At 35.7% G+C, this 25,169-nt stretch overlaps 1 protein-coding gene across 15 annotated transcripts in view; it reads left to right on the top strand.

Moving 5' to 3' along the window:
* The window catches only part of RPS6KA6 (ribosomal protein S6 kinase A6), a 259,279-nt gene that overhangs the window by 211,877 nt on the left and 22,233 nt on the right, over positions 1-25,169 (top strand). For all 15 annotated transcript variants that reach the window (XM_070290374.1, XM_070290366.1, XM_070290369.1 and 12 more), the window contains 4 exons: positions 353-511; positions 2,807-2,968; positions 8,372-8,448; positions 10,785-10,902. In XM_070290374.1, the coding sequence (XP_070146475.1) occupies positions 353-511; positions 2,807-2,968; positions 8,372-8,448; positions 10,785-10,902 (516 nt within the window). The remainder of the gene's footprint in view (positions 1-352; positions 512-2,806; positions 2,969-8,371; positions 8,449-10,784; positions 10,903-25,169) is intronic.

Here is a 25,169-nt window from a genome sequence, read left to right as displayed (position 1 = left end):
TTTACTGCCAAAATGAAGCTTACATTATTAAGGAAGGAAAGTGGCTATAATAGTCAGAAATGTCATAGGTGCTGTTTGAGAGTCACAGAGTTCTATTTTTCCACTTATACTCCTTGATGAATTATAACAGATATCTTCAAAAGTTAATAAAATTAGATGTTTCATATGGTCTCATAGAATGGTGTTGAGTCTGTTTAGCCAGTTTAATCTTCAGTAGGGTCTGTACTATATTAATACTAAAGGAATACTGTATTTTTAACAGTAGAGGTTCATTCGAAAATCAAAGTAAATATAATTGAAAACTTTTCAGAATTATAAACAATAACATTTTAAAAATATGTTCTTTTTTTAGGTTTATGATGATGGTAGATATGTTTACCTTGTTACGGATTTGATGAAAGGAGGAGAGCTACTTGACCGTATTCTCAAACAGAAATGTTTTTCAGAACGGGAAGCTAGTGATGTACTGTTTATAATAACTAAGACAGTTGACTATCTTCATTGTCAAGGAGTAAGTTGTAGTTATATTCTTCCTTTTAATTCTGGGACTTATATCTTCATGAAATTTTATATAGAAGATGATACCTAATATGAATTACTTTTTCTATCACATATTTTTATATGGAATAGCCTAATAAAATTCATTATGTAGTGAAGGTTATAAGTTTAGGAAATTGGGTAATACCTTATTATAAATTTTCTTCTCTCTACCTGTTAGCACCAATTTAATAGCATGTTAATTTTAAAGTGGTTTGAATTATATAAATATCTAACCTTGACTTTTAATTTATTAAACCTCATCAGACTTGAAAGTGAAACACAGACTAATTAGCAAATTCTATGCTTATCACATAAAGTTCTGGCAGAACTGTTTATTTTGATTGTTAGCAATCCCTTCCCCAATACAGTAAGAATTTTTGATTCTAAACACTTGAAGTATACATTAAAATTTCTATTGAAAGAGCAGGTCTGTTATTTTGTTTCCTATCTCTTCATAAAACAAATTAATTGGATTACCAAAAAATGTCACTTCTATTATATATATAGCTACACAAGGAAACAAAGTCACAAAGAACTTAAAATTTTAAGTTTGAATCAGTTGTATTAGTGGACACATACCCACTTAAGTATAAACTAAAAAAATGAGCAACTCAGAATTGGCTTAGTGAAAATCCTACATGGGCGAGTATTCATTTTTCACTATGGTTTTATAGAGTATATTTTCAGCACCTTGAAATATAAATTGTATGATAGTTCTATAATTAATTATTTGATTGTTTTTATCAACATTCTCTAAAATAAAGGATGGCCATAATTTTCGAGAAGAAAATGATAAGCATCTTTTACTTTAGAAATAAATTAATGCATCAATTAAATAAATTAATGACAGACATTTATTGAGCATTTCTACATGTCAGACAATGCAAAAGGTGTTGCAGATTCAACCATGAGTTTAAGTCTTGATCCTTGTCTTGAAAGATCTTGTAATGTAGTAAACAGCTGATTAAATATAGGATTAAATGAAATGAAGTGGATAGTATCAGTAGAAAAATCACCACATGAAGAATTTTGGAATATTTTATTTATGTATGTCTAGCATTTTATTTAGCTCTTATTGTTTCTATTTTTCTGCTCACTTTTCATGCATTGAAAGCATGTTTTGTTTTACTTTTTGAAGATAGTTATAATAGTGACTTTATTTTTTAAATTTTTAGCATTTAGTCTTCTCAATTTTGAACAATACATTTTGTTGACCTATAACTGACAGATAATGTTGTGTAAGTTTAAGATATACATGTTGATTTGAGACATGTATATACTAAAATATGATTACCATCATAGCATTAGCTAGCATATCTATCATATCACATATAATAATAGGCACTTTAAGACACTTGCTGTTAAGCCTAACATGGTTTATCTTGGAGCTGGAATAGATGTTCTTTTTTCTTGAAGCTCTGTCCTTTTTTTGGAAGAGTGTTCTTCATATATCAGAAAATTTTGGATTGTGTACTGCACATTTGAATTTTAACTTACGGAGATTTGTTATATTCTGTTATTTTTTTCTCCAATGATTATTTTAGTTTTCTTTTGTTTTCAGTGGGTGATTTTCTTAAGGTTTGCACTGAAAGCCCTGCTCTTTCAGCAGCAGCTGTGGTTTCTGTTTATATCTTTTGTCATTTAAGCTCCCTTTACACATTTTTTATTCAAGGGTCCATTTTGGCTCTTTACCTTACTGTATTCCTCCACTCAGCATTCATGGTTTCCCAGCATTTCTTTCCTGGTGCTTCAGGCCAGAAAGATCATGGACTTTTCTGCATTCCTTCACTGTGTGCCATAGGAACTGTACATAGCTTTCTGCTAAAAGCCACAGATATGGGAACCTACTCATGCAACTCCCTCCTTCAGCCATGTATGTATTCCCCACCAGAATCTTATCTCCTTTTGCTCATTCTCCAATATCTTCAAGGTAGTTTTTTTTTTTTTTTCTTTTAACTCCAGTTTCATATTTGGTTACCATAGTGAGGAGGTTTGAATAGGGTCTTAGTTCATTATACCTACAAGTGGAATTGAGAATTCAGCTTTGAGATTGAAAATGATTAAAAAAACTGGTGGCCTGATAAAAACTGGCACATCTATCTGATAGGGATAATTCACCTATATACTTCAGGTTGTCAAGGCTATCAAGGTTGGAGAAAGTGTCATTTTCATAATTTCATGATTGAGACAGTTTCTTTTCCTGGAAATATATTAACTTATAATAGTTAGCTATAGAAATGTCATCCTTTTTTTTTTAATGTTCAAGGTTGTTCATCGTGATCTTAAACCTAGTAATATTTTATACATGGATGAATCAGCCAATGCAGACTCCATTAGGATCTGTGATTTTGGGTTTGCAAAACAACTTCGAGGAGAAAATGGACTTCTGTTAACTCCATGCTATACTGCAAACTTTGTAGCACCTGAGGTATTCTTTAAAACTTCAGTATTTGCCTTTTATTCTTTTCCTTTAGTTGACTGCATTTGGTGTCTTATATGTCAGCTTTATGGTAGGTAGTAAAAGCCAAGTGATCTTGTCCTTTGTGTTAGTCACTCAGTCGTGTCCAACTCTGTGACCCCATGTACTGTAGCCTGCTAGGCTCCTCTGTCCATGGAATTCTGCAGGCAGAATACTGGAGTGGGATGCCATTTTCTCCTCCAGGGGATCTTCACAACCCAGGGATCTAACCCAAGTCTCCTGCTTGCAGGCAGCTTCTTTACTGTCTGAGCCACCAGAGAAGCCCTTTCCCAACTATAAAGCTCTTTAAATCATTGAATTCTGATAATGCCCAATATAAATATTTAGACTAATAACTAGCATCTGCAACCAACCTGAATATAATAATCATATTGTTCTATTCTGTTGGGTTTTATAATGGTTTCAGAATCATACCATTTTAGAACTGGTCAGAGAGTAGAGGTAACTCTACCTTCAACATATTAAATATTCTAAATGAGGACACTGAGACTCAAAGTACTTAAATGATTTTTTTTTTCAAGACCCAGCATTCACAAAGTCAGGATAGGTTTTCAGATATTTTGGTTTGTGCTGAACATGAGATGGTTTATATTGTTTAGAATTATACATAACATGGGCAGTGCCATCCCTGATTGTCTGTAAGGTCTTCTAATTCATGAAGAAAACAGCTTTACAGGGATTTTTATAAAAAGGGTTTTTTTTCTTGGCAGATAACATTCATATGTAGATCTTAAAGAATAGAGTCCAGAAAGATGATGCTGAGGAAGTCAAGGGGTGCATGTTCAACATTCGGCAAGCTCCAGCAGTCTTGTCAGTTCTGATAATGGGGATGGAAGCTTTGATGGTAACAGTTCCCACTGCAATAAAAGTATGATTGATTAAAAAGTGAATCAGGGATGGCATTGGTAATATAGATTCTTTATAAGTTTTGCTTGTAAAAGTCAAGAATTGTTCTTAAACATTACAGACAATGCTCACTCATGAATTATCATATGTTTAACATAAATCCAAGTACACAGATAGACTCAGATTTGAAAAATAGAATTTATCAAGTCAGAGGAAGAATAAAATAATTTGAGGATGAATTCTTATCTCATGTGCATATTTTTATTTATTTTACACTAAATACTAGCTCTTCTGGAAAATATTGCATATCAGATATAAAATATTTTTATACTTTTTATATTTCTATAAAAATATAAGCATATTTCTTATATTTAAATATCAATAAGTCTGTATTTAATGTAGCTATTAGAAAAATAATATTTCTAGTATTGAAAATAAAAATGTAGAAAGTGGGAAAGTAACTTTCTTATAATGAGAAATCCCCATGTTAAAATTTATTTAATCTTCCTTTAAGATGTTAATGTTGAGGAAGAAATATAACATCTGCTTTATAGGGTTTTAATGATAAGATTTGCCCTATAAGAAATTATGTATGTGTCCAGAGGATGTGCTTTAATCTGTTTTAAGTATATTCATAGAAAATTGATATGGATGCATGAACCAAGAAAGGGTTATTGTAAGGCCCTCAGGTGTAAGGGATATAACTTAGACATTAAAATTTAGCTTTTCTAGGACATTTTATTATTTTTATAGACTAGAAATATAGACTATTGAGGATAAGGCTCTTCTATAAAATATAGAGTATATTGTCATAAATGTTATAGAATATTTATGCAGTAGACACAACAGTAGAGTATAGAATAACCACTTTAATAGCTGATTTTTTTTAATATTCACTTAATCTTGTGGACCTAGATTCCTTGGTATAATGGGTACTTTTCCATGGAAAAGGTTAAGAATGAATGTGTCCCAAATAAAGCTCTTAAAAACAGACAGTAAAATGAAAAATATACATGTCTATGTTTAGATTAATGGTTAGATAAACATTTTCAAGTGAGTGCACGTCTGCAGAGTAGGATATAGCTCACTGATGTTTTTTATCCTAATAGACTTCCATTGTAGTTAGACACTATCAGCGTTGTAATAGTGAAGGTCTAGGCAAGTAGAGACCACTTCTCTGTAACTAATGCCTCTAATGTCTGAAGTGCCTTTGGCTAGCATATTATTTGTATCTTCAAAATGCTTTGAAAAGTTTTATTATCAAGTCTGAGGTCTCTGCCAGCAATGAATGCATATTTATTAATGGTTATGAATAAAAAACAGAGGTTTGGGGTAAGATTTGTTTCTTAAATTTCAGACTCTTTCAAAAATTATTAGTGAATTGTATGAAATGTGTTATCTTTTAAACCAGAATCAGAAAGATTCAAATGTCCATGTAGATATTTGAATAAATAATAGCATTTGTGCATGCATATGCAGTTTCTCAGTCATGTCCATCTCCTTGCGGACCCATGGACTGTAGCCAGACAGGCTCCATGGGATTTCCCATACAAGAATACTGGAGTGAGTTACTGTTTTATCCTCCAGGGGATCTTCCCGACTCAGGGATTGAACTTTTGTCTCCTGCGCCTTCTGCATTGACAGGTGGATTCTTTACTCCTGATCCATGTGGGAAGTTCAATAATAGCATTTATGAGAATATAAACTCATTATTTCATCACAGTGCATAAAAAGCCCTTACTTACTAAGAGATAAACAAATTAGTAGTACAATTTCAGCTTAGTAAGGAACAATTCATTTCTTTTTTGATATGCATCAATTTAGTCACCTTCTAAGACTGACTTACTTAATAGATGTACTTTTCTATTATGGCTACTTCACAAAAATTAGTATATCTCAAAAATATTTTGTTCTTGTTTAAAAAACAAATCTATCTTATTATTCAACCAATATTTAATGCCTGCTGAGGTCTAAGAATAATCCTGAACTTAAGGAATTTACAATACATTGGATGGATGCTGTGCTTGTAACTCTTTTACATAAGTAAATGTGAGGGACTTCACTGGTGGTTCAGTGGTTAAGGCTCCATGCTCCCTAATGCAGGGGGCATGGTCAGGGAATTAGAGATCCCTCATGCTGCAACCAAAAGCCTGCCTGCTGCAATGAAGATCCCACATGCTTCAACCAAGACCCAACACAGCCAAAAAAAAAGTCAATGTGAAATTACTCTGCCTTGCTCTGGCTTTGGGCTTTCATGTATTTTGCTCCAAATATGAATTAATTTGAACTTCAGAGCAAAGGGAATGAGAATCTCTGTTACATTTTGCTGATTTGGGAAGCCAAATTAGAGAGAAGGTAACGTCATTAACTACTTTAATTGTGACTTCCGTCTTCTTTGTATTTAACTTTATGCAAATAAGAAGGTGTGAAACATGTTACTTTTTACACGGTACTCTTTCATTCTTGGGCTTCCCAGGTGGCTCTAGTGGTAAAGAACCCGCCTGCCAATGCCGAAGGCATAAGAGATCTGGATTCGATCCCTGGGTTAGGAAGGTCCCCTGAAGAAGGGCATGGCAACCCACTCCAGTATTCTTGCCTGAATAATCTAGTGGACAGAGGAGCCTGGCGGGCTATGGTCCATAAGGCTGCAGAGTCGGACAGGACTGAAGCAACTTAGCACTTTCATTCATCCCTCCACAATGTCTTGTTTCTTTTATGGCTGTATATTATTATTATAGGACTTTGAGACCTGCTCTAGAACAAAAGTAGGCTACCTCTTCTTTACTCAGACAAACTAGGTTTGTGTGTGGTAAAACTGAAATAGGTTTTTCATGGTTGGCCTTAATTACATTAAGCAATATGACACCTCCAGTGCCTTTTGTCTCATTAACTTGGAAGTTTATGGGAGTATGCAATACCTAGTGCTGACTCACTGTTTAAACCTTGCTTGTACAACAAGTTCCTAAGCAGTCCCTCAATCTTGGTTGTGCACTGGATCATCTGGGAACCTTTGAAAATACTGTCTTAAGGGAACCAGAGAAAACATGGTGATGCCAAGAACTGTGAGAAGTCATGAGAAAGGGAAAGATAGAAGGGGAATAAAGCAAAAGACGTTTATGTTTCACTAGAGGATGCCAGGTTAGACTTATGATGTGAACTGTTTTAGCTCTACCTTATTATTTGTAGGGCCTTTGTAGTGTCTACTTGTGTTATTTATATTAGCCAGTTATATAGGTATTTTGATAACCTCTTCAGCTTCTCAAGTTTGTACATATGTGTGTTCTTATGTACTTTGACCATGGAAAAACCATTATAAATATAAATATATATTACAATAAATTTATATATTTATGAGTTTGTATTAAAATTTTATAAATTTATATAAATTTATAAATATATAAATTTAATAAAATATATAAATTTAATTTTATATAAAATTTAATAATATATATAAATTTATAAATATTTATATGTATAAATATATAAATTATAATAAATATCTACCTTGGATTTTAAGGTAGATATTTATTATTCATGTTTGGCCATTGTCATAGCCAAGTGTTAATATGTTTAGACTTTTATAAATGAAATATCCATTCTGGTGATTATGCAGTCCCCAGTATTAATGCATTAATAATGTTTCTATTTTGTTTCTATTTACAAAGGCTTTATCAGTGGGTTTGTTTTTCTAAATTTAATAAAAAGAGCTCATTTCACCTCATACTAGCTATTAAATTCACAGGGAAAATTCACATGAATATATAATGAATGTTATTTATTTAACATATTTATTTAACGCTAGCCTCAAGAGAAAAAAGAGCTACCTAAATTATGATATCAAAAATTAACGAAACCATTCAGAATTTATCAGATGTGTGTTTCTGATCCAGAAATATACTAATTTTTAAAGACATGAATCTTTTTTGTAAAATATAAATTCATCTTGCTTTCATAAGATTATATATGATCTTACCATCTCCTGTGCAGTAGAGAAACAATTATCATAGGTGTTAAAGGCACAGGCTCTAGAGTAATTGCTCCACCACTCATTAGGTTTGTGATATCAGGCAAATTGCTTAACATTTGCCCCAGTTTTTTCATCTGCAAAATGGAAATAATATCTATCTCATAGAGTCAGTGTCAGGGTTAAAATTCAACATTCTGTGTAGAATATATGAAGCTCTCTGTACATGTTGTTTTAAATTTTGATATGTGTGATTTTCCTAAGAGATGGAGTGAAAGTTCATTGAGATCAGGAATCATATCTTAAAAAAGGATTTTTTTGTATCATTCATATTGCTTAATCACCTTATTAATAGTCACTTATTGAATGTTTGTTAATTGCAGAAAACTTTGCCTTTAAGTTAATTAATTTTGAAAAGATTAAAATGAGCTAAGTTTTTTTAATTGTGAGCACTGTGAGATTATTAGAAACACAACGTTTTTTTAGATGATGAAACTGAGTTATACTGAGTAGTACCAGATAATGAGTATTTCCTTTCTCAGGTTCTTATGCAACAAGGCTATGATGCTGCTTGTGATATTTGGAGTCTGGGAGTCCTTTTTTATACAATGTTGGCTGGGTAAGGAATTTATATATTCAAATTAATTCACATCATTATTTTAATGTCACTTGTATATTTTCATCTAGAAAGAGGACAGATGAAAATTACCTTAAGGAAAATGCTATCACTATTCTAAAATATTATATATTGTATACTTATAAAATTAAAAAAATAAGGTGTTTAATGAGGCATTATTTAGACACATAGTTAAAACATTGTTCAACTGGGACAAAAACTTCTAAAAATAAAGCATATACTCTTATTTTGATATTTTATGTTTAAGTGTATTATACATTCAAAATGTTTACCTTAGCATAAAATCATTTAACAGTTCAGCAGGTGCTTACCCACTGCACTTGCTGATGTTATTTTTTTTTTAAGTACTTGAATTTTGGTTTTCTTGGCAGTAGAGATTCAGTGTGATTGAGCTTTATAACAAACCTACGCAAAATAGTAATAGAATATTAAAATACAGAAACACATGCAGATGTGTTAAAAGAATAAAGAAATACTAAAAAAATGTAGCCATTGGATTATGTTGAATATTGTTAGTTTATAAATAATACAAGTGCTATTTTATTCTTAATAATAAGTAGCACTTTTATTTAGAAGTAAACATTTATAACTGTAGATAAAGGCTAGGCAAAGTATAATGCATAAAATAGAATTTGAAGAATTTTAATGTAATCAAAATGTCCTTAGGTATAACTTTTTTAAAAAGGCTGTGCTGATGTGCTCGGTTGTGGTCGACTCTTTGAGACCCCTTGGACTTTAGCCCACTGGGCTCCTCGGTGCATGGAGTTTTCCAGGCAAGAATACTGAAGTGGGTTGCCATTTCCTTCTCCAGCTTTAAAAAGGCATTTAGTATAATTAAACATAAAGATTGAGGGCAGGAGGAGAATGGAATGACAGAGGATTAGATGGCTGGATGGCATCACCAACTCGATGCACATGAGTTTGGGTGAAATCCAGGAGTTGGTGATGAACAGGGAGGAGTGGTGTGCTGTGGTACATGGGGTCACAAAGAGTCAGACAGAACTGAGTGACTGAACTGAACTGAACTGATAATTAAATATGCTTGCCATAGCAGGAGATTTATAAGGATAAGTTATGAAAATAGTGACTCCCAAGTTATTTATTGGATTGATCATAATCACATACGTCAGTATATTCCATGTACTTCTAAATACGTGCAAAATATTTAGTCATAGACCACTGCTGCTGCTGCTAAGTCACTTCAGTCGTGTCCAACTTTGTGCGACCCCATAGACGGCAGCCCACCAGGCTCCTCCGTCCCTGGGATTCTCCAGGCAAGAATACTGGAGTGGGTTGCCCTTTCCTTCTCCAATGCATAAAAGTGAAAAGTGAAAGTGAAGTCACTCAGTCGTGTCTGACTCTAGCGACCCCATGGACTGCAGCCTACCTCCTCCATCCATGGGATTTTCCAGGCAAAAGTACTGTAGTGGGGTGCCATTGCCTTCTCCAGTCATAGACCACAGGAAGTGCTAAAAGTTAAAAGTAGCTAATGTTTGCATGGGAACAGCAGTCAGCAGTATTGGTTTCAAACCATTGGATATCATTTCTAGATAGCTGCTTCCAAATATTTACTTATCACTAAACAAAGCATTTTGTGTGTATGTGATAGGTGTATGTGTTTAGTGTTATCTCAACTAGAGGGAATTAACATATTAAGGCATTTTTCTCATACTTCTTAGCCATAAATCTTTCTATCCCCAAATCTGAATACCATTTTTAAAATGGTACCATTTGTTAAAAATGGTACCGTTTGTTAAAATGGTACAAAAGTGACCACTTTTTGTCATTCTGTAATAATTTTCTAAACCACTCTAACTTCAAACAATGTGTTTTCCTAATTTTAATGGCTATAAAGGATTTTTCTGTTATATTGATATATTTAACCAGTTTTTCATAGACATTAGTTTAAAATACTTACTTTGTTTTCACTGATAATATTGATAAATTTGAGCCTATTCAATAAATGTATAAAATTACTTTCTTCATAGTAGGTATATTTGGGTTCCTAACTTATGCATGTGAATTCAAAATTTGTGTTGATTTTCAGTATGTATTGTTACATACAACTACCTTTATTTTACATTTATTCACAGATCAAAGGTAAAAAAAATAGATTGATGTAGGCAAGAATCATTTCATTATATAACTCATTAAGTTCATTGTTTGAAATGTAAAATTTTATATGAACAGTAAAGGGAAATTTTAGGTGATATTCTTAATTTGCTACAGTAAATATGCTTGTAGTTCTATACTCATCATTTTCAATTAGATTTAATATGTATGTTAGGCCTCATGTATATTTAAATATTTTTTGATAGCTACACTCCCTTTGCTAATGGGCCCAATGATACTCCTGAAGAGATATTGCTGCGTATAGGCAATGGAAAGTTCTCTTTGAGTGGTGGAAACTGGGACAGTATTTCAGATGGAGCAAAGGTATAAATTATAAATATGTTTTGTTTTGAACTGTTAATTGCCAAAATATTTTAAGTTTATAGCCTAGTCTGCGTTTGCAGAGTATCAGATGGTGTTTTATGTCAGTATTTGTTTTTTTGGAATATAAATTTATTTATTTTAATTGGAGGCTAATTACTTTACAATATTGTATTGGTTTTGCCATACATCAACATGAGTCCGCCATGGGTGTACACATGTTCCCCATCCTGAACCCCCCTTCCACCTCCCTCCCCATATCATCCCTGTGGATCATTCTAGTGCACCAGCCCCGAGCATCCTGTATCATGCATCGAACCTGGACTGGCAGTTGGTTTCACATATATTATACAGATTTCAATGCCATTCTCCCAAATCATCCCACCCTTGCCCTCTCCCACAGAGTCCAAAAGACTGTTCTATACATCTGTGTCTCTTTTGCTGTCTCACATACAGGGTTATCATTACCATCTTTCTAAATTCCATATATATGCGTTAGTATACTGTATTGGTGTTTTTCTTTCTGGCTTGCTTCACTCTGTATAACAGGCTCCAGTTTCATCCACCTCATTAGAACTGATTCAAATGTATTCTTTTTAATGGATGAGTAATATTCCATTATGTATATGTACCACAGCTTTCTTATCCATTCATCTGCTGATGGAAATCTAGGTTGCTTCCATGTCCTCACTCTTATAAACAGTGCTATGATGAACATTGGGGTACACGTGTCTCTTTCAATTCTGGTTTCCTCGGTGTGTATGCCCAGCAGTGGAATTGCTGGGTCTTATGGCAGTTCTATTTCCAGTTTTTTAAGGAATCTCCACACTGTTCTCCATAGTCGCTGTACTAGTTTGCATTCCCACCAACAGTGTAAGAGGGTTCCCTTTCCTCCACAGCCTCTCCAGCATTTATTGCTTGTAGACTTTTGGATAGCAGCCATTCTGACTGGCGTGCAATGATATCTCATTGTGGTCTTGATTTGCATTTCTCTGATAATGAGTGATGTTGAGCATCTTTTCATGTGTTTGTTAGCCATCAGTATGTCTTCTTTGGAAAAATGTCTGCTTATTTCTTCAGCCCATTTTTTTGACTGGGTCATTTATTTTTCTGGAATTGAGCTGCAGGAGTTGTTTGTATATTTTTGAGATTAATTCATTGTTAGTTGCTTCATTTGCTGTTATTTCCTCCCATTCTGAAGCCTGTCTTTTCACCTTGCTGATAGTTGCCTTTGTTGTGCAGAAGCTTTTAATTTTAATTAGGTCCCATTTGTTTATTTTTGCTTTTATTTCCAATATTCTGGGAATGGATGATAGAGGATCCTGCTGTGAGTTATGTCAGAGAGTGTTTTGTCTATGTTCTCCTCTAGGAGTTTTATAGTTTCCGGTCTTAGGTTTAGATCTTTAATCGATTTTGAGTTTATTTTTGTGCATGGTGTTAGAAAGTGTTCTAGTTTCATTCTTTTACAAGTGGTTGACCAGTTTTCCCAGCACCACTTGTTAAAGAGATTGTCTTTTCTCCATTGTATATTTTTGCCTCCTTTGTCAAAGATAAGGTGTCCATAGGTGTGTGGATTTATCTCTGGGCTCTCTATTTTGTTTCATTGATCGACATTTCTGTTTTTGTGCCAGTACAATACTGTCTTGATGACTGTGACTTTGTAGTAGAGCCTGAAGTCAGGCAGGTTGATTCTTCCAGTTCCATTCTTCTTTCTCAAGATTGCTTTCGCTATTTGAGGTTTATTGTATTTCCATAGAAATTGTGAAATTATTTCTTCTAGCTCTGAGAAAAATACCATTGGTAGTTTGATAGGGATTGCATTGAATCTATAGATTGCTTTGGGTAGTATACTCATTTTCACTATATTGATTCTTCCGATCCATGATCATGGTATATTTCTCCATCTGTTAGTGTCCTCTTTGATTTTTTTCACCAGTGTTTTATACTTTTCTATATATAGGTCTTTTGTTTCTTTAGGTAGATATATTCCTAAGTAGTTTATTCTTTTCGTTGCAATGGTGAATGGAATTGTTTCCTTAATTTCTCTTTCCATTTTCTCATTATTAGTGTATAGGAATGCAAGGAATTTCTGTGTGTTGATTTTATATCCTGCAACTTTACTATATTCATTGATTAGCTCTAGTGATTTTCTGGTAGAGTCTTTAGAGTTTTCTATGTAGAGGATCATGTCATCTGCAAACAGTGAGAGTTTTTCTTCTTTTTTTCCAATCTGGATTCCTTTTATTTCTTTTTCTGCTCTGATTTCTGTGGCCAAAATTTCCAAAACTATGTTGAATGGTAGTGGTCAGAGTGGGCACCCTTTTCTTGTTCCTGACTTTCGGGGAAATGCTTTCAATTTTTCACCATTGAGCATAATGTTTGCTGTGGGTTTGTCATATATAGCTTTTATTATATTGAGGTGTGTTCCTTCTATTCCTGCTTTCTGGAGGGTTTTTATCATAAATGGATATTGAATTTTGTCAAAGGCTTTCTCTACATCTATTGAGATAATCATATGGCTTTTATTTTTTAATTTGTTAATGTGGTATATTACATTGTTTGATTTGCAGATATTGAGGAATCCTTGCATCCCTGGGATAAAGCCTACTTGGTCATGATGTATGATCTTTTTAATGTGTTGTTGGATTCTGATTGCTAGAATTTTATTAAGGATTTTTGCATCTATGTTCATCAGTGATATTGGCCTGTAGTTTTCTTTTTTTGTGTGGCATCTTTGTCAGGTTTTGGTATTAGGGTGATTGTGGCCTCATAGAATGAGTTTGGAAGTTTACCTTCCTCTGCAATTTTCTGGAAGAGTTTGAGTAGGATAGGTGTTAGCTCTTCTATAAATTTTAGGTAGAATTCAGCTGTGAAGGCGTCTGGACCTGGGCTCTTGTTTGCTGGAAGATTTCTGATTACAGTTTCAATTTCCGTGCTTGTGATGGGTCTGTTAAGATTTTCTATTTCTTCCTGGTTCAGTTTTGGAAGGATGTACTTTTCTAAGAATTGGTCCATTTCTTCCATGTTGTCCATTTTAGTTGGCATATAATTGCTGATAGTAGTCTCTTATGATCCTTTGTCTTTCTGTGTTGTCTGTTGTAATCTCTCCATTATCATTTCTAATTTTACTGATTTGATTTTTCTCCCTTTGTTTCTTGATGAGTCTGGCTAGTGGTTTGTCAATTTTATTTATCTTCTCAAAGAACCACTTTTGGCTTTGTTGATTTTTGTTAATGGTCTCTTTTGTTTATTTTGCATTTATTTCTACCCTAATTTTTAAATTTATTTATTTTAATTGGAGGCTAATTACATTACTGTATTGTATTGGTTTTGCCATACATCAACATGAATCCACCATTGCTGTACACATATATATGGAATTTTTTAACTTATTTATTTTAATTCGAGACTAATTACATTAGAGTATTGTATTGTTTTTGCCATACATCAGCATGAATCTGCTACCATGAATCTGTACACATATATATGGAATTTAGAAAGATGGTAACAATAACCCTATATGCGACACAGCAAAAGAGACACAGATATATGAAAGTCTTTTGGACTCTGTGGGAGAGGGTGAGGGTGGGATGATTTGGGAGAATGGCATTGAAACATGTATAATATCATATACCCTAATTTTTAATATTTCTTTACTTCTACTAACCCTGAAGTTCTTCATTTCTTCCTTTTCTAGTTGCTTTAGGTGTAGAGTTAAGTTATTTATTTGAGTTTTTTTCTTATTTCTTGAGGTATGCCTGTGTTGCTATGAACCTTCCCCTTAGCACTGTTTTTACAGTGTCCCACAGTTTGGGTTGTTGTGTTTTCATTTTCATTCATTTCTATGCATATTTTGTTTTATTTTTTATTTCTTCTGTGATTTTTGGCTATTCAGCAGCGTGTTGTTCAGCCTCCATGTGTTAGATTTTTTAATAGCTTTTCTCCAGTAATTGAGATCTAATCTTACTGCATTGTGGTCAGAAAAGATGCTTGGAATGATTTCAATTTTTTTGAATTTACCAAGGCTAGATTTATGGCCTCGGATGTGATCTATCCTGGAGAAGGTTCTATGTGCACTTGAGAAAAAGGTGAAATTCATTGTTTTAGGGTAAAATGTCCTATAGATATCAATTAGGTCTAACTGGTCTACTGTATCATTTAAAGCTTGTGCTTCCTTGTTAATTTTCTGTTTAGTTGATCTATCCATAGGTGTGAGTGGGGTATTAAAAGTCTCCCACTATTATTGTGTTATTGTTAATTTCCCCTTTCATACTTGTTAGCATTTGTCTTACATATTGAGGTGCTCCTTTGTTGGGTGCATATATATTTATAGTTGTTATATCTTCTTGGATAAAACCTTTGATCATTATGTAGTGTCCTTCTTTGTCTCTTTTCACAGCCTTTTTAAAAGTCTATTTTATTTGATATGAATATTGCTACTCCTACTTTCTTTTGGTCGCTATTTGTGTGGAATATCTTTTTCCAGCCCTTCACTTTCAGTTTGTATGTGTCCTTTGTTTTGAGGTTGGTCTCTTGTAGACAACATATATAGGGGTCTTGTTTTTGTATCCATTCAGCCAGTCTTTGCCTTTTGGTTGGGGCATTCAACCCATTTACGTTTAAGGTAATTATTGATAAGTATGATCCTGATGCCATTTACTTTTTTGTTTTAGGTTCGAGTTTATACATGCTTTCTGTGTTTCCTGTCTAGAGAGTATTCTTTAGCATTTGTTGGAGAGTTGGTTTGGTGGTACTGAATTCTCTCAGCTTTTGCTTGTTGGTAAAGCTTTTGATTTCTCCTTCATATTTGAATGAGATCCTTGCTCGGTACAGTAATCTGGCCTGTAGGTTATTTTCTTTCATCACTTTAAGTATGTCCTGCCATTCCCTCCTTGCCTGAAGAGTTTCTATTGAAAGATCAGCTGTTATGGGAATCCCCTTGTGTGTTATTTGTTGTTTTTCCCTTGCTGCTTTTAATATTCGTTCTTTGTGTTTGATCTTTGTTAATTTGATTAATATGTGTCTTGGGTGTTTCGCCTTGGGTTTATCCTGTTTGGGACTCTCTGGGTTTCTTGGACTTGGGTGATTATTTCCTTCCCCATTTTAGGGAAGTTTTCAACTATTATCTCCTCAAGTATTTTCTCATGGGCTTTCCTTTTGTCTTCTTCTTCTGGGACTCCTATGATTTGAATGTTGGGGCATTTAACATTGTCCCAGAGGTTTATGAGATTGTCCTCATTTGTTTTAATTTGTTTTTCTTTTTTCCTCTCTGATTCATTTATTTCTACATTCTATGTTTACCTCACTAATCCTATCTTCTGCCTCCCTTATTCTACTGTTTGTTCCTTCCAGAGTGTTTTTGATCTCATTTATTGCATTATTCATTATATATTGACTCTTTTTAATTTCTTCTAAGTCCTTGTTAAACCTTTCCTGCATCTTCTTAATCCTTGTCTCCAGGCTATTTATCTGTGATTGCATTTTGTTTTCAAGATTTTGGATCATTTTCACTATCATTATTCGGAATTCTTTGTCAGGTAGATTCCCTATATTTTCCTGTTTTGATTGGTTTGGTGGGCATTTCTCCCGTTCCTTTACCTGCTGGGTATTCCTCTGTCTCTTCATCTTGTTTATGTTGCTATGTTTGGGGTAGCCTTTCTGTATTCTGGCAGTTTGTGGAGTTCTCTTTATTGTAGAGTTTCCTCGCTGTGGGTGGCGTTGTATCAGTGGCTTGTCAAGGTTTCCTGGTTAGGGAAGCTTGTGTCATTGTTCTGGTGGTGGAGCTGGATTTCTTCTCTCTGGAGTGCAATGAAGTGTCCAGTAATGAGTTATGAGATGTCAGTGGGTTTGGAGTGACTTTGGGCAACCTGTATCTTAAAGCTCAGGGCTGTGTTCCTGTGTTGCTGGAGAATTTGCGTAGTATGGCTTGCTCTGGAAGTTGTTGGCCCTTGAGTGGTGCTTGGTTTCAGTGTAGGTATGGAGGCATTTGATGAGCTCCAGTCGATTAATGTTCCCTGGAGTCAGGAGTTCTCTGGTGTTCTCCGTGTTTTAACTCAAGCCTCCTGATTCTGGTTTTCAGTCTCATTTTTACAGTAGCCTCAAGACTTCTTCATCTATACAGCACTGTTGATAAAACATCTAGGTTAAAGATGAAAAGTTTCTCCACAGTGAGGGACACCCAGTGAGGCTGACAGAGTTATGTGGAGAAGAGAAGAGGGAGGAGGGAGGTAGAGGTGATCAGGGTGAGATGAGGTAGAATCAAAAGAGGAGAGAGCAAGCTAGCCAGTAATCACTTCCTTATGTGTGCTCCACAGTCTGGAATGCTCGGAGATGTTCACGGAGTTATACAGAGAAGAGAAGAGGGAGGTAGGAGATAGAGGTGGCCAGGAGGATAAAGGGGGGTATCAAAAGTAGAGAGACAGATCCAGCCAGTAATCAGTTCCCTAAGTGTTCTCCACCCTCTGGAACACACAAAGAGATTCACAGAGTTGGGTAGAGAAGAGAAGGGATAGGGAGAAGATAGAGGCGACCTGGTGGAGAAAAAGGAAAGTCCAAAGAGGGAGAGGGAGGTCAAGCCAGTAATCTCACTGCCAAGCAAAACTGGGTACTGAAGATTGGGTTCTTAAAGGTACAAAATTGATAATAAATACCAAAAAGCAAAGATTAAAAATCTAGAGTAGAGGTTGGATTTTTAAAAATACAATATTAAAGAAAAAGAAAAAAAATCACAAAAATTATAAAATATATATATGAAGTTTGCTTTAAAAAATAGGGTCTCTTTTTGTTGTTTTTTTTGCAAAGTAATAGTTGGTTATAAAAATGAAAATTAAAGGAGTAATAGAGGACTTAAAATTTAAAAAAAATAAAAATTTAAGAATGGTAGTAAAAATATATCTAGGACTTTCTCTGGTGTTGTGGGCAGTGTGAGGTCAGTTCATTTTTGGATAATTCCTTGATTCAGTTTATATTTCTCAAGATCTATAAGCCCCTTCCTATGTAGTTGGTGCTAACTACAGGGTTTTAATCTGTTGCACCTGTCACTTCCAAGGAGGTTCCCTCTGGTTTAGCTTCTTCTATTTGCCGGTCTCTTCAGCGTCTAATTTCTGCCCTGGCACAAGGGGGCGGTGGTGGACACTTTTATAGGCTCACTGATTCAGTCGTGCTATGGGGAAGGAGCGACGCTGCAAACAAATAACACTGGCATGTGCTCGCAGTGTCTCAGCCACACTGGTTTTCCCCCACTCACAGCGTGTGTGCTTTCCCAGTCTATGCTGCTTAGGCTCTAAGTTGCTCTGCCAGGAACTGTCTGAGACTGACCCTGGGTTGTATGCACTTCACAGGTCTAAGCCGCTCAGATTCAGGTACTCGGGTAGTCCTCAGAGGCGCAGACTTGGTTGGGCCCGCGTTTTGTGCCCTTCTCAGGTCCAAGCAGCTCAGGTGACCAGGTGTTTGGTGAGCACAGTCACTGCGACTTATTGCCTTCCCTGTCCCTGCCACTCAGTTTCTGGGTGTACAACCAACCTGTGCACCTTCTCAGGCGGATGTTGACTGTCCAGAATCCTACAAGTCTTGGTTAGCAAAGAAACCTGCTTGCATTTTGGTAGATAATGCCTCTCTGGGGCTGCGATTATTCCCTTCTGGCTCTGGCTGCCCTTGTCTGCCTGTCACCAGAGGGGGTGGACCAGTCTGCAGCCAGTTGCCTCTGTTAAATCCTTTGTTCTGTGAGCAGGCATGGTGGTGTCTCAGGTTAGGGCTGTTCACATGGTAGTTATCCCACAGTCTCGTTTGCTATCCCAAGTTAGTTCCCTTAGATTGTTGCCCTCAGGGCATTCAGGCTGGGTCCTTACTCTAAGTAATGCAGCCCCTGCCTCCCTACCCAGCCCCGGCTTGCTAGTAGCAAATGCAGGCATTTGTGCTGCTTCTCTGCTGGGAGAGTTACCATTGGGCATGTAATCTGTGGGTTTTAATTATTCATTTATTTTTCCTCCCAGTTTGTTGCCCTCTGTGGTTCCAAGGCTTGCCACAGACTTGGCAGTGAGAATGTTTCCTGGTGTTTGGAAACTTCTTTCTCTTTTAAGACTCCCTTCCTGGCATGGAGCTCCGTCCCTACCTCTTTTGTCTCTCTTTTTGTCTTTTATGTTTTATCCTACCTCCTTTCAAAGACAATGGGCTGCTTTTCTGGGTGCCTGATGTCCTCTGCCAGCATTCAGAAGTTGTTTTGTGGAATTTTCTCAGCGTTAAAATGTTCTTTTGATGAATTTGTTGGGGAGAAAGGGGTCTCCCTGTCCTATTCCTCTGCCATCTTAGGACCAACCTCCAGTATTTGTTTTTAAATCACAGTGTTTATTTTTAAGTCAACTCACATACATGTGCAAATTGAAGAAGAAGACAACGGCTGACGTTTTTTTACTGTGCTTCTGGGATACGTTTCTCTCTTATCAATTCATTTGTGATCAGAGACTATAAACCAGTTTCAGTGTTAACCAAAAGGAAAAATACATAAACCCAACTAAGTTTTATTTCTGCATTTAGTGTATTTTTACACATCATATATTCTTTAGCACAGACATTGACTACTCATTATATAGGTGATTTTTGTAGTGTTAACTTATTCTGAGAGTATATACAAACTTTCTATCAGTTGCACCTCAGTTCAGTTCAGTTTACTTCAGTCATTCAGTCGTATCTGAAACGTTGCGACCCCATGAATCTTAGCATGCCAAGCCTCCCTGTCCATCAAAAACTCCTGGAGTTCACTCAAACTCATGTATATCGAATTGGTGATGCCATCCAGCCATTTCATCCTGTGTCATCCCGTTCTCCTCTTGCCCCCAATCCCTCCCAGTGTCAGGGTCTTTTCCAATAAGTCAACTCTTCGCATGAGGTGGCCTAAGTACTGGAGTTTCAACTTAAGCATCATTCCTTCCAAAGAAATCCTAGGGCTGATCTCCTTCAGAATGGACTGGTTGGATCTCCTTGCAGTCCAAGGGACTCTCAAGAATCTTCTCCAACACCACAGTTCAGAAGCATCAATTCTTCGGTGCTCAGCCTTCTGCACAGTCCAACTCTCACATCCATACATGACCACTGGGAAAACCATAGCCTTGACTAGACGGACCTTAGTCGGCAAAGTAATGTCTCTTCTTTTGAACATGCTATCTAGGTTGCTCATAACTTTTCTTCCAAAGAGTAAGCGTCTTTTAATTTCATGGCTGCAGTCACCATCTGCAGTGATTTTGGAGCCCAAAAAATAAAATCTGACACTGTTTCCACTGTTTCCCCATCTATTTGCCATGAAGTGATGGGACCAGATGCCATGATCCTCATTTTCTGAATGTTATCTATTTGCCATGAAGTGATGGGACCAGATGCCATGATCTTCATTTTCTGAATGTTGAGCTTTAAGCCAGCTTTTTCACTCTCCTCTTTAACTTTCATCAAGAAGCTTTTTAGTTCCTCTTCACTTTCTGCCATAAGGGTGGTGTCATCTGTATATCTGAGGTTATTGAAATTTCTCCTGGCAATCTTGATTCCAGCTTGTGTTTCTTCCAGAGTCTTAATTATACTTTTGTTGAATATTGCATCTCTAGTACTTACTTATAACTAGAAGTTTTACTTTTGGCTGCTGTATATGACTCTATTTCTCCCACATCCTGGTTTTGGTAACCACAAACCTGATCTCTTTTTCTGTGAATTTATTTTTGAAATATAATTTACCTGCAGAACTGTGTTGGTTCCTGTTACATAACATGGTAATTCGATATTTCTATCCATTTGAAACTGATCAGCATGATAAGTCTAGGTAAAATATGTAACCAAAGACTGACTATATTCCCCACACTGTACATTTCATACCCATGATTCACTTATTTCTCAGCTGGAAGTTTGTGCCTGTTTATCTCCCTTACCTATTTATTCACTGTACTCACATCATTTCTCACAAATACCTGTTTGTTCTTTGTATCTGTAGTACCATTTATATTTTGTTATATGTATTCATTTATTTTGTGTTTTAGAGTCCACATAAAAGTGAGATCATGTTGTATTTGTTTTTCTCTGACTTATCCCACTTAGTATAGTACCTTGTAGATCCACTCATATTTTTGCAAATGGCAAAGTTTTTATAATGGTATATTAATGTTCCATCGAATATATGTATATACACACACACATATCTGTGTACTCAATCACTTCAGTCATATCTGACTCTTTGCAACCTCATGGACTATAGCCTGTCAGGCTCCATTGTCCATGGAATTTTCCTGACAAGAGTATGGAGTGGATTGTCATGCCCTCCTCTAGGGATACACATCTATATGCATTTGTCATTGATGGACATGTAGGTTGTTTCCATATGTTGGTTATTATAAAAATTGCTGCACAGAACATTGGAATGCATATAGGTTTGAAATTAGTGTTTTTGTTCTCCTCAGGTAAATACACAGATGAAATTGCTAGATCATGTGGCAGTTCTATTTTTAATTTTTTGAGGAACCTTAATACTGTTTTCCTTTGTGGCTATACCAGTTTACAATCACACTAACATTGCATGAGGATTCCCTCTTCTCTACATTCTTGCCAGCACATTGTTTGTTGTCTTTTTTGTTAATGGACATTCTGATAGATGTGGAGTGATATCTCAGTTGGTTTGATTTTCATTCCCTTGGTCATTAGTGATGTTAAGCATCTTTTCATTCATCTGCTGGCCATCTGTAGGTCTTTGGTAAAATGTCTGTTTAGGTCCTCTGTTCATTTCTTAATTAGGTTGTTTGGGGTTATTTTGATGTTGAGTACATGATTTACTTGTTTATTTTGGATATTAACTCCTTAGCAGTCATATTATTGACAAATATCTTCTTCCATTCAGTAGGCTTCCTTTTTGTTTGCTTGATAGTTTCCTTTGCTATGCAAAAGCTTTTTTTCTAGTTTGATATCCTACAAGTTGTTTATTTTTAGTTTTGTTTCCCTTTCCTGAGGAAGACATATTCAAAAAATATTGCTAAGTCTGATGTCAAAGAGTTTACTGCTTATGTTTTCTTCTAGAAATTTTATAGTTTCAGGTCTTAATTATATAATCCATTTTTAGTTTATTTTTGTATATGGTGTGAGGAAGTAGTCTAGTTTGATTCTTGTGCATGTAATTATTTAGTTTTCTCATCATCTTTTATTGACGAAATTATCTTTCACCCACTGTATTGTCTTGCCTTCTTTATTGGAGATTAATTGACTATATGTGCATCAGTTTATTTCTGGGCTATGTTCTTTTCCATTGATCTATGTGTCTGTTGTGCCAATACCATAATGTTTTGATTATTGTAGTTTTGTAGTGTAACTTTGCACCATGGAGCCTGATATCGACAGCTTTGTTATTTTTTCTCAAGATTGCTTTGGCAGTTGGAGATCTTTTCCAGTGTCATACAAATTTTAGGGTCATTTTTTCCAGTTCTCTGAGGAATGTCATGGGTATTTTGATAGAAATATAGGAATTGTATTAACTATAGATATTACTTTGGGTAGTATGGAAATTATAATAATAATAATTATTTCAGTTAAAGGATAAAGGATATCTTCATTTTTTAAATATAAACTTATTTATTTTAATTGGAGGCTAATTACTTTACAATATTGTATTGGTTTTGCCACACATCAACATGAATCCACCACGAGTGTACATGTGTTCCCCATGCTGAACCCCACTTCCACCTCCCTCCCCATACCATCCCTCTGGGGCATCACAGTGCACCAGCCCCGAGCATCCTGTATCATGCATCGAGCCTGGACTGGCAATTAGTTTCATATATGATATTATACACGTTTCAATGCCATTCTCCCAAATAATGCCACCCTCTCCCTCTCCCACAGAGTCCAAAAGACTGTTCTATACATCTGTGACTCTTTTACTGTCTCTCATACAGGGTTATCATTACCATCTTTCTAAATTCCATATATATGCATTCAGTTCAGTTCAGTCGCTCAGTCGTGTCCAAATCTTTGTGACCCCGTGAATCGCAGCACGCCAGGCCTCCCTGTCCATCACCAACTCCCGGAGTTCACTCAGACTCACGTCCATCGAGTCAGTGATGCCATCCAGCCATCTCATCCTCTGTCGTCCCCTTCTCCTCCTGCCCCCAATCCCTCCCAGCATCAGAGTCTTTTCCAATGAGTCAACACTTTGCAAGACTTGGCCAAAGTACTGGAATTTCAGCTTTAGCATCATTCCTTCCAAAGAAATCCCAGGGCTGATCTCCTTCAGAATGGACTAGTTGGATCTCCTTGCAGTCCAAGGGACTCTCAAGAGTCTTCTCTAACACCACAGTTCAAAAGCATCAATTCTTTGGCGCTCAGCCATCTTCACAGTCCAACTCTCACATCCGTATGGGATGTGGATGGAAAAATCATATATATTTAGTAGTATATATATGTTACTCCAAAACTCACAGTTGGTCCCTCCCCCCATCCTTTCTCCTTTGGTAACCATGTTTGTTTTCTTTGTTTGTGAGTCTGTTTTGTAAATAAATTCATTTGTATTTTTTAGATTCCACACATATATTATATAATATGGTATTTGTATTTCTCTGTCTGATTTACTTCACTTAGTATGATAATCTCTCATTCCATCTGTGTTACTGCAAATGGAATTATTTCATTCTTTTCCATGGCTGAGTACTATTGCATTATGTATATATACATGTGTGTGTGTGCACATGTGTGTGTGTATCTCACAACATCCATATCCATGCATCTGTCAACGGACCTTTAGGTTATTCCCATATCTTGGCTATTACATTAAATAATGCTGTAGTGAACATTGGGGTGAATGTATCTTTTCAAATTATGGTTTTCTCCTGATATATGCTCAGGAGTGGGATTGCTGGATGATATGACAATACTGATTTTTAGTTTTTATGAGAATCCTCCATACTCTTCTCCATTATGGCTGCATCAGTTTACATTCCCAACAACAGTGTAGGATGGTTTCCTTTTCTCCACACCCTCTCCAGCATTTATTATTTGTAGAATTTTTGTTGACCATTCTGACTGGTGTCAGGTGATACCTCATTATAATTTTGATGTTTATTTCCTCTGTTACTTAGCAATATCGATCATCTTTTCAGGTGCCTTTTGGACATCTGAATGTCTGCTTTGGATAAATGTCTCTATAAATATTCCACCCATTTACTGATTGCATTGTTTGCTTTTTTGATATTGAGCTGTTTGTTTATTTTGGCGATTAATCCTATGTTGGTCACATCATTTGCAGATATTTTATTCTCAGTCCATTGTTTGTCTTCTTATTTTGTTTATGTCTTCCTTTGCTGTACAAAAGCTTTTAAGTTTCATTAGGTCCCATTTGTTTATTTTTGTTTTTATTTCCATTACTCTAGTAATGATCCCAAAAAAATCGCTGCAATTTATGTCAAAGAGTGTTCTGCCTGTTTTCCTCAAAGAGTTTTATGGTATCCAGTCTTACATTTAGATCTTTCATCCATTTTGTGTTTATTTTTATGCATATTGTTTGAAAATGCCCTAGTTTTATTCTTTTAAATGAAAAGAATGTAGTTGTCCCATTTTCTCAGCACCACTTATTAAAGAGACTGTCTTTTCTCCATTCTATACTCTTACTTCCCTTGTCATAGATTAATTAACCATAGATGTGCGTGTTTATTCCTGGGCTTTCTGTCTTATTCCATTGATCTATTATTGGATTGGCCAAAAAGTTCCTTTATTTTTAAAGTAAAAATAAAAGATATATTTTTCAATTTCACCAAGAACTTTATTGAACAACATATTCATTGCTTTGTTCCACTGCTGCTGCTGCTAAGTCGCTTCAGTTGTGTCCGACTCTGTGCTACCCCATAGATGGCAGCCCACCAGGCTCCCCCATCCCTGGGATTCTCTAGGCAGAACACAGTAGGTTGCCATTTCCTTCTCCAAAGCATGAAAGTGAAAAGTGAAAGTGAAATCACTCAGTCGTGTCTGACTTTTCACGACCTCATGGACTGCAGCCCACCAGGCTCCTCCATCCATGGGATTTTCCAGGCAAGAGTACTGGAGTGGGGTGCCATTGCCTTCTCCGGTATGAATCAGAACTTCCCAGCCAAACTGTAATGGGTTTTGCCTGGTCCTCAAAAAAGCATGCATCTTGCGTTATCCTGATGGAAGATTACATGTTTTCTGTTGATTGATTACAGGTGCTTTTCAGTTGGCCTCATTGGAAACAGTACTTATTGGAATTAATTATTTGGTTTTCTGGAAGGAGCTCATAATAG

This window comes from Ovis canadensis, chromosome X, assembly GCF_042477335.2.
Source record: "Ovis canadensis isolate MfBH-ARS-UI-01 breed Bighorn chromosome X, ARS-UI_OviCan_v2, whole genome shotgun sequence".
Taxonomy (NCBI): domain Eukaryota; kingdom Metazoa; phylum Chordata; class Mammalia; order Artiodactyla; family Bovidae; genus Ovis; species Ovis canadensis.
The sequence above is the reverse complement of the archived record's forward strand: the minus strand, read 5'-3'. Positions and strand labels throughout refer to the sequence as shown.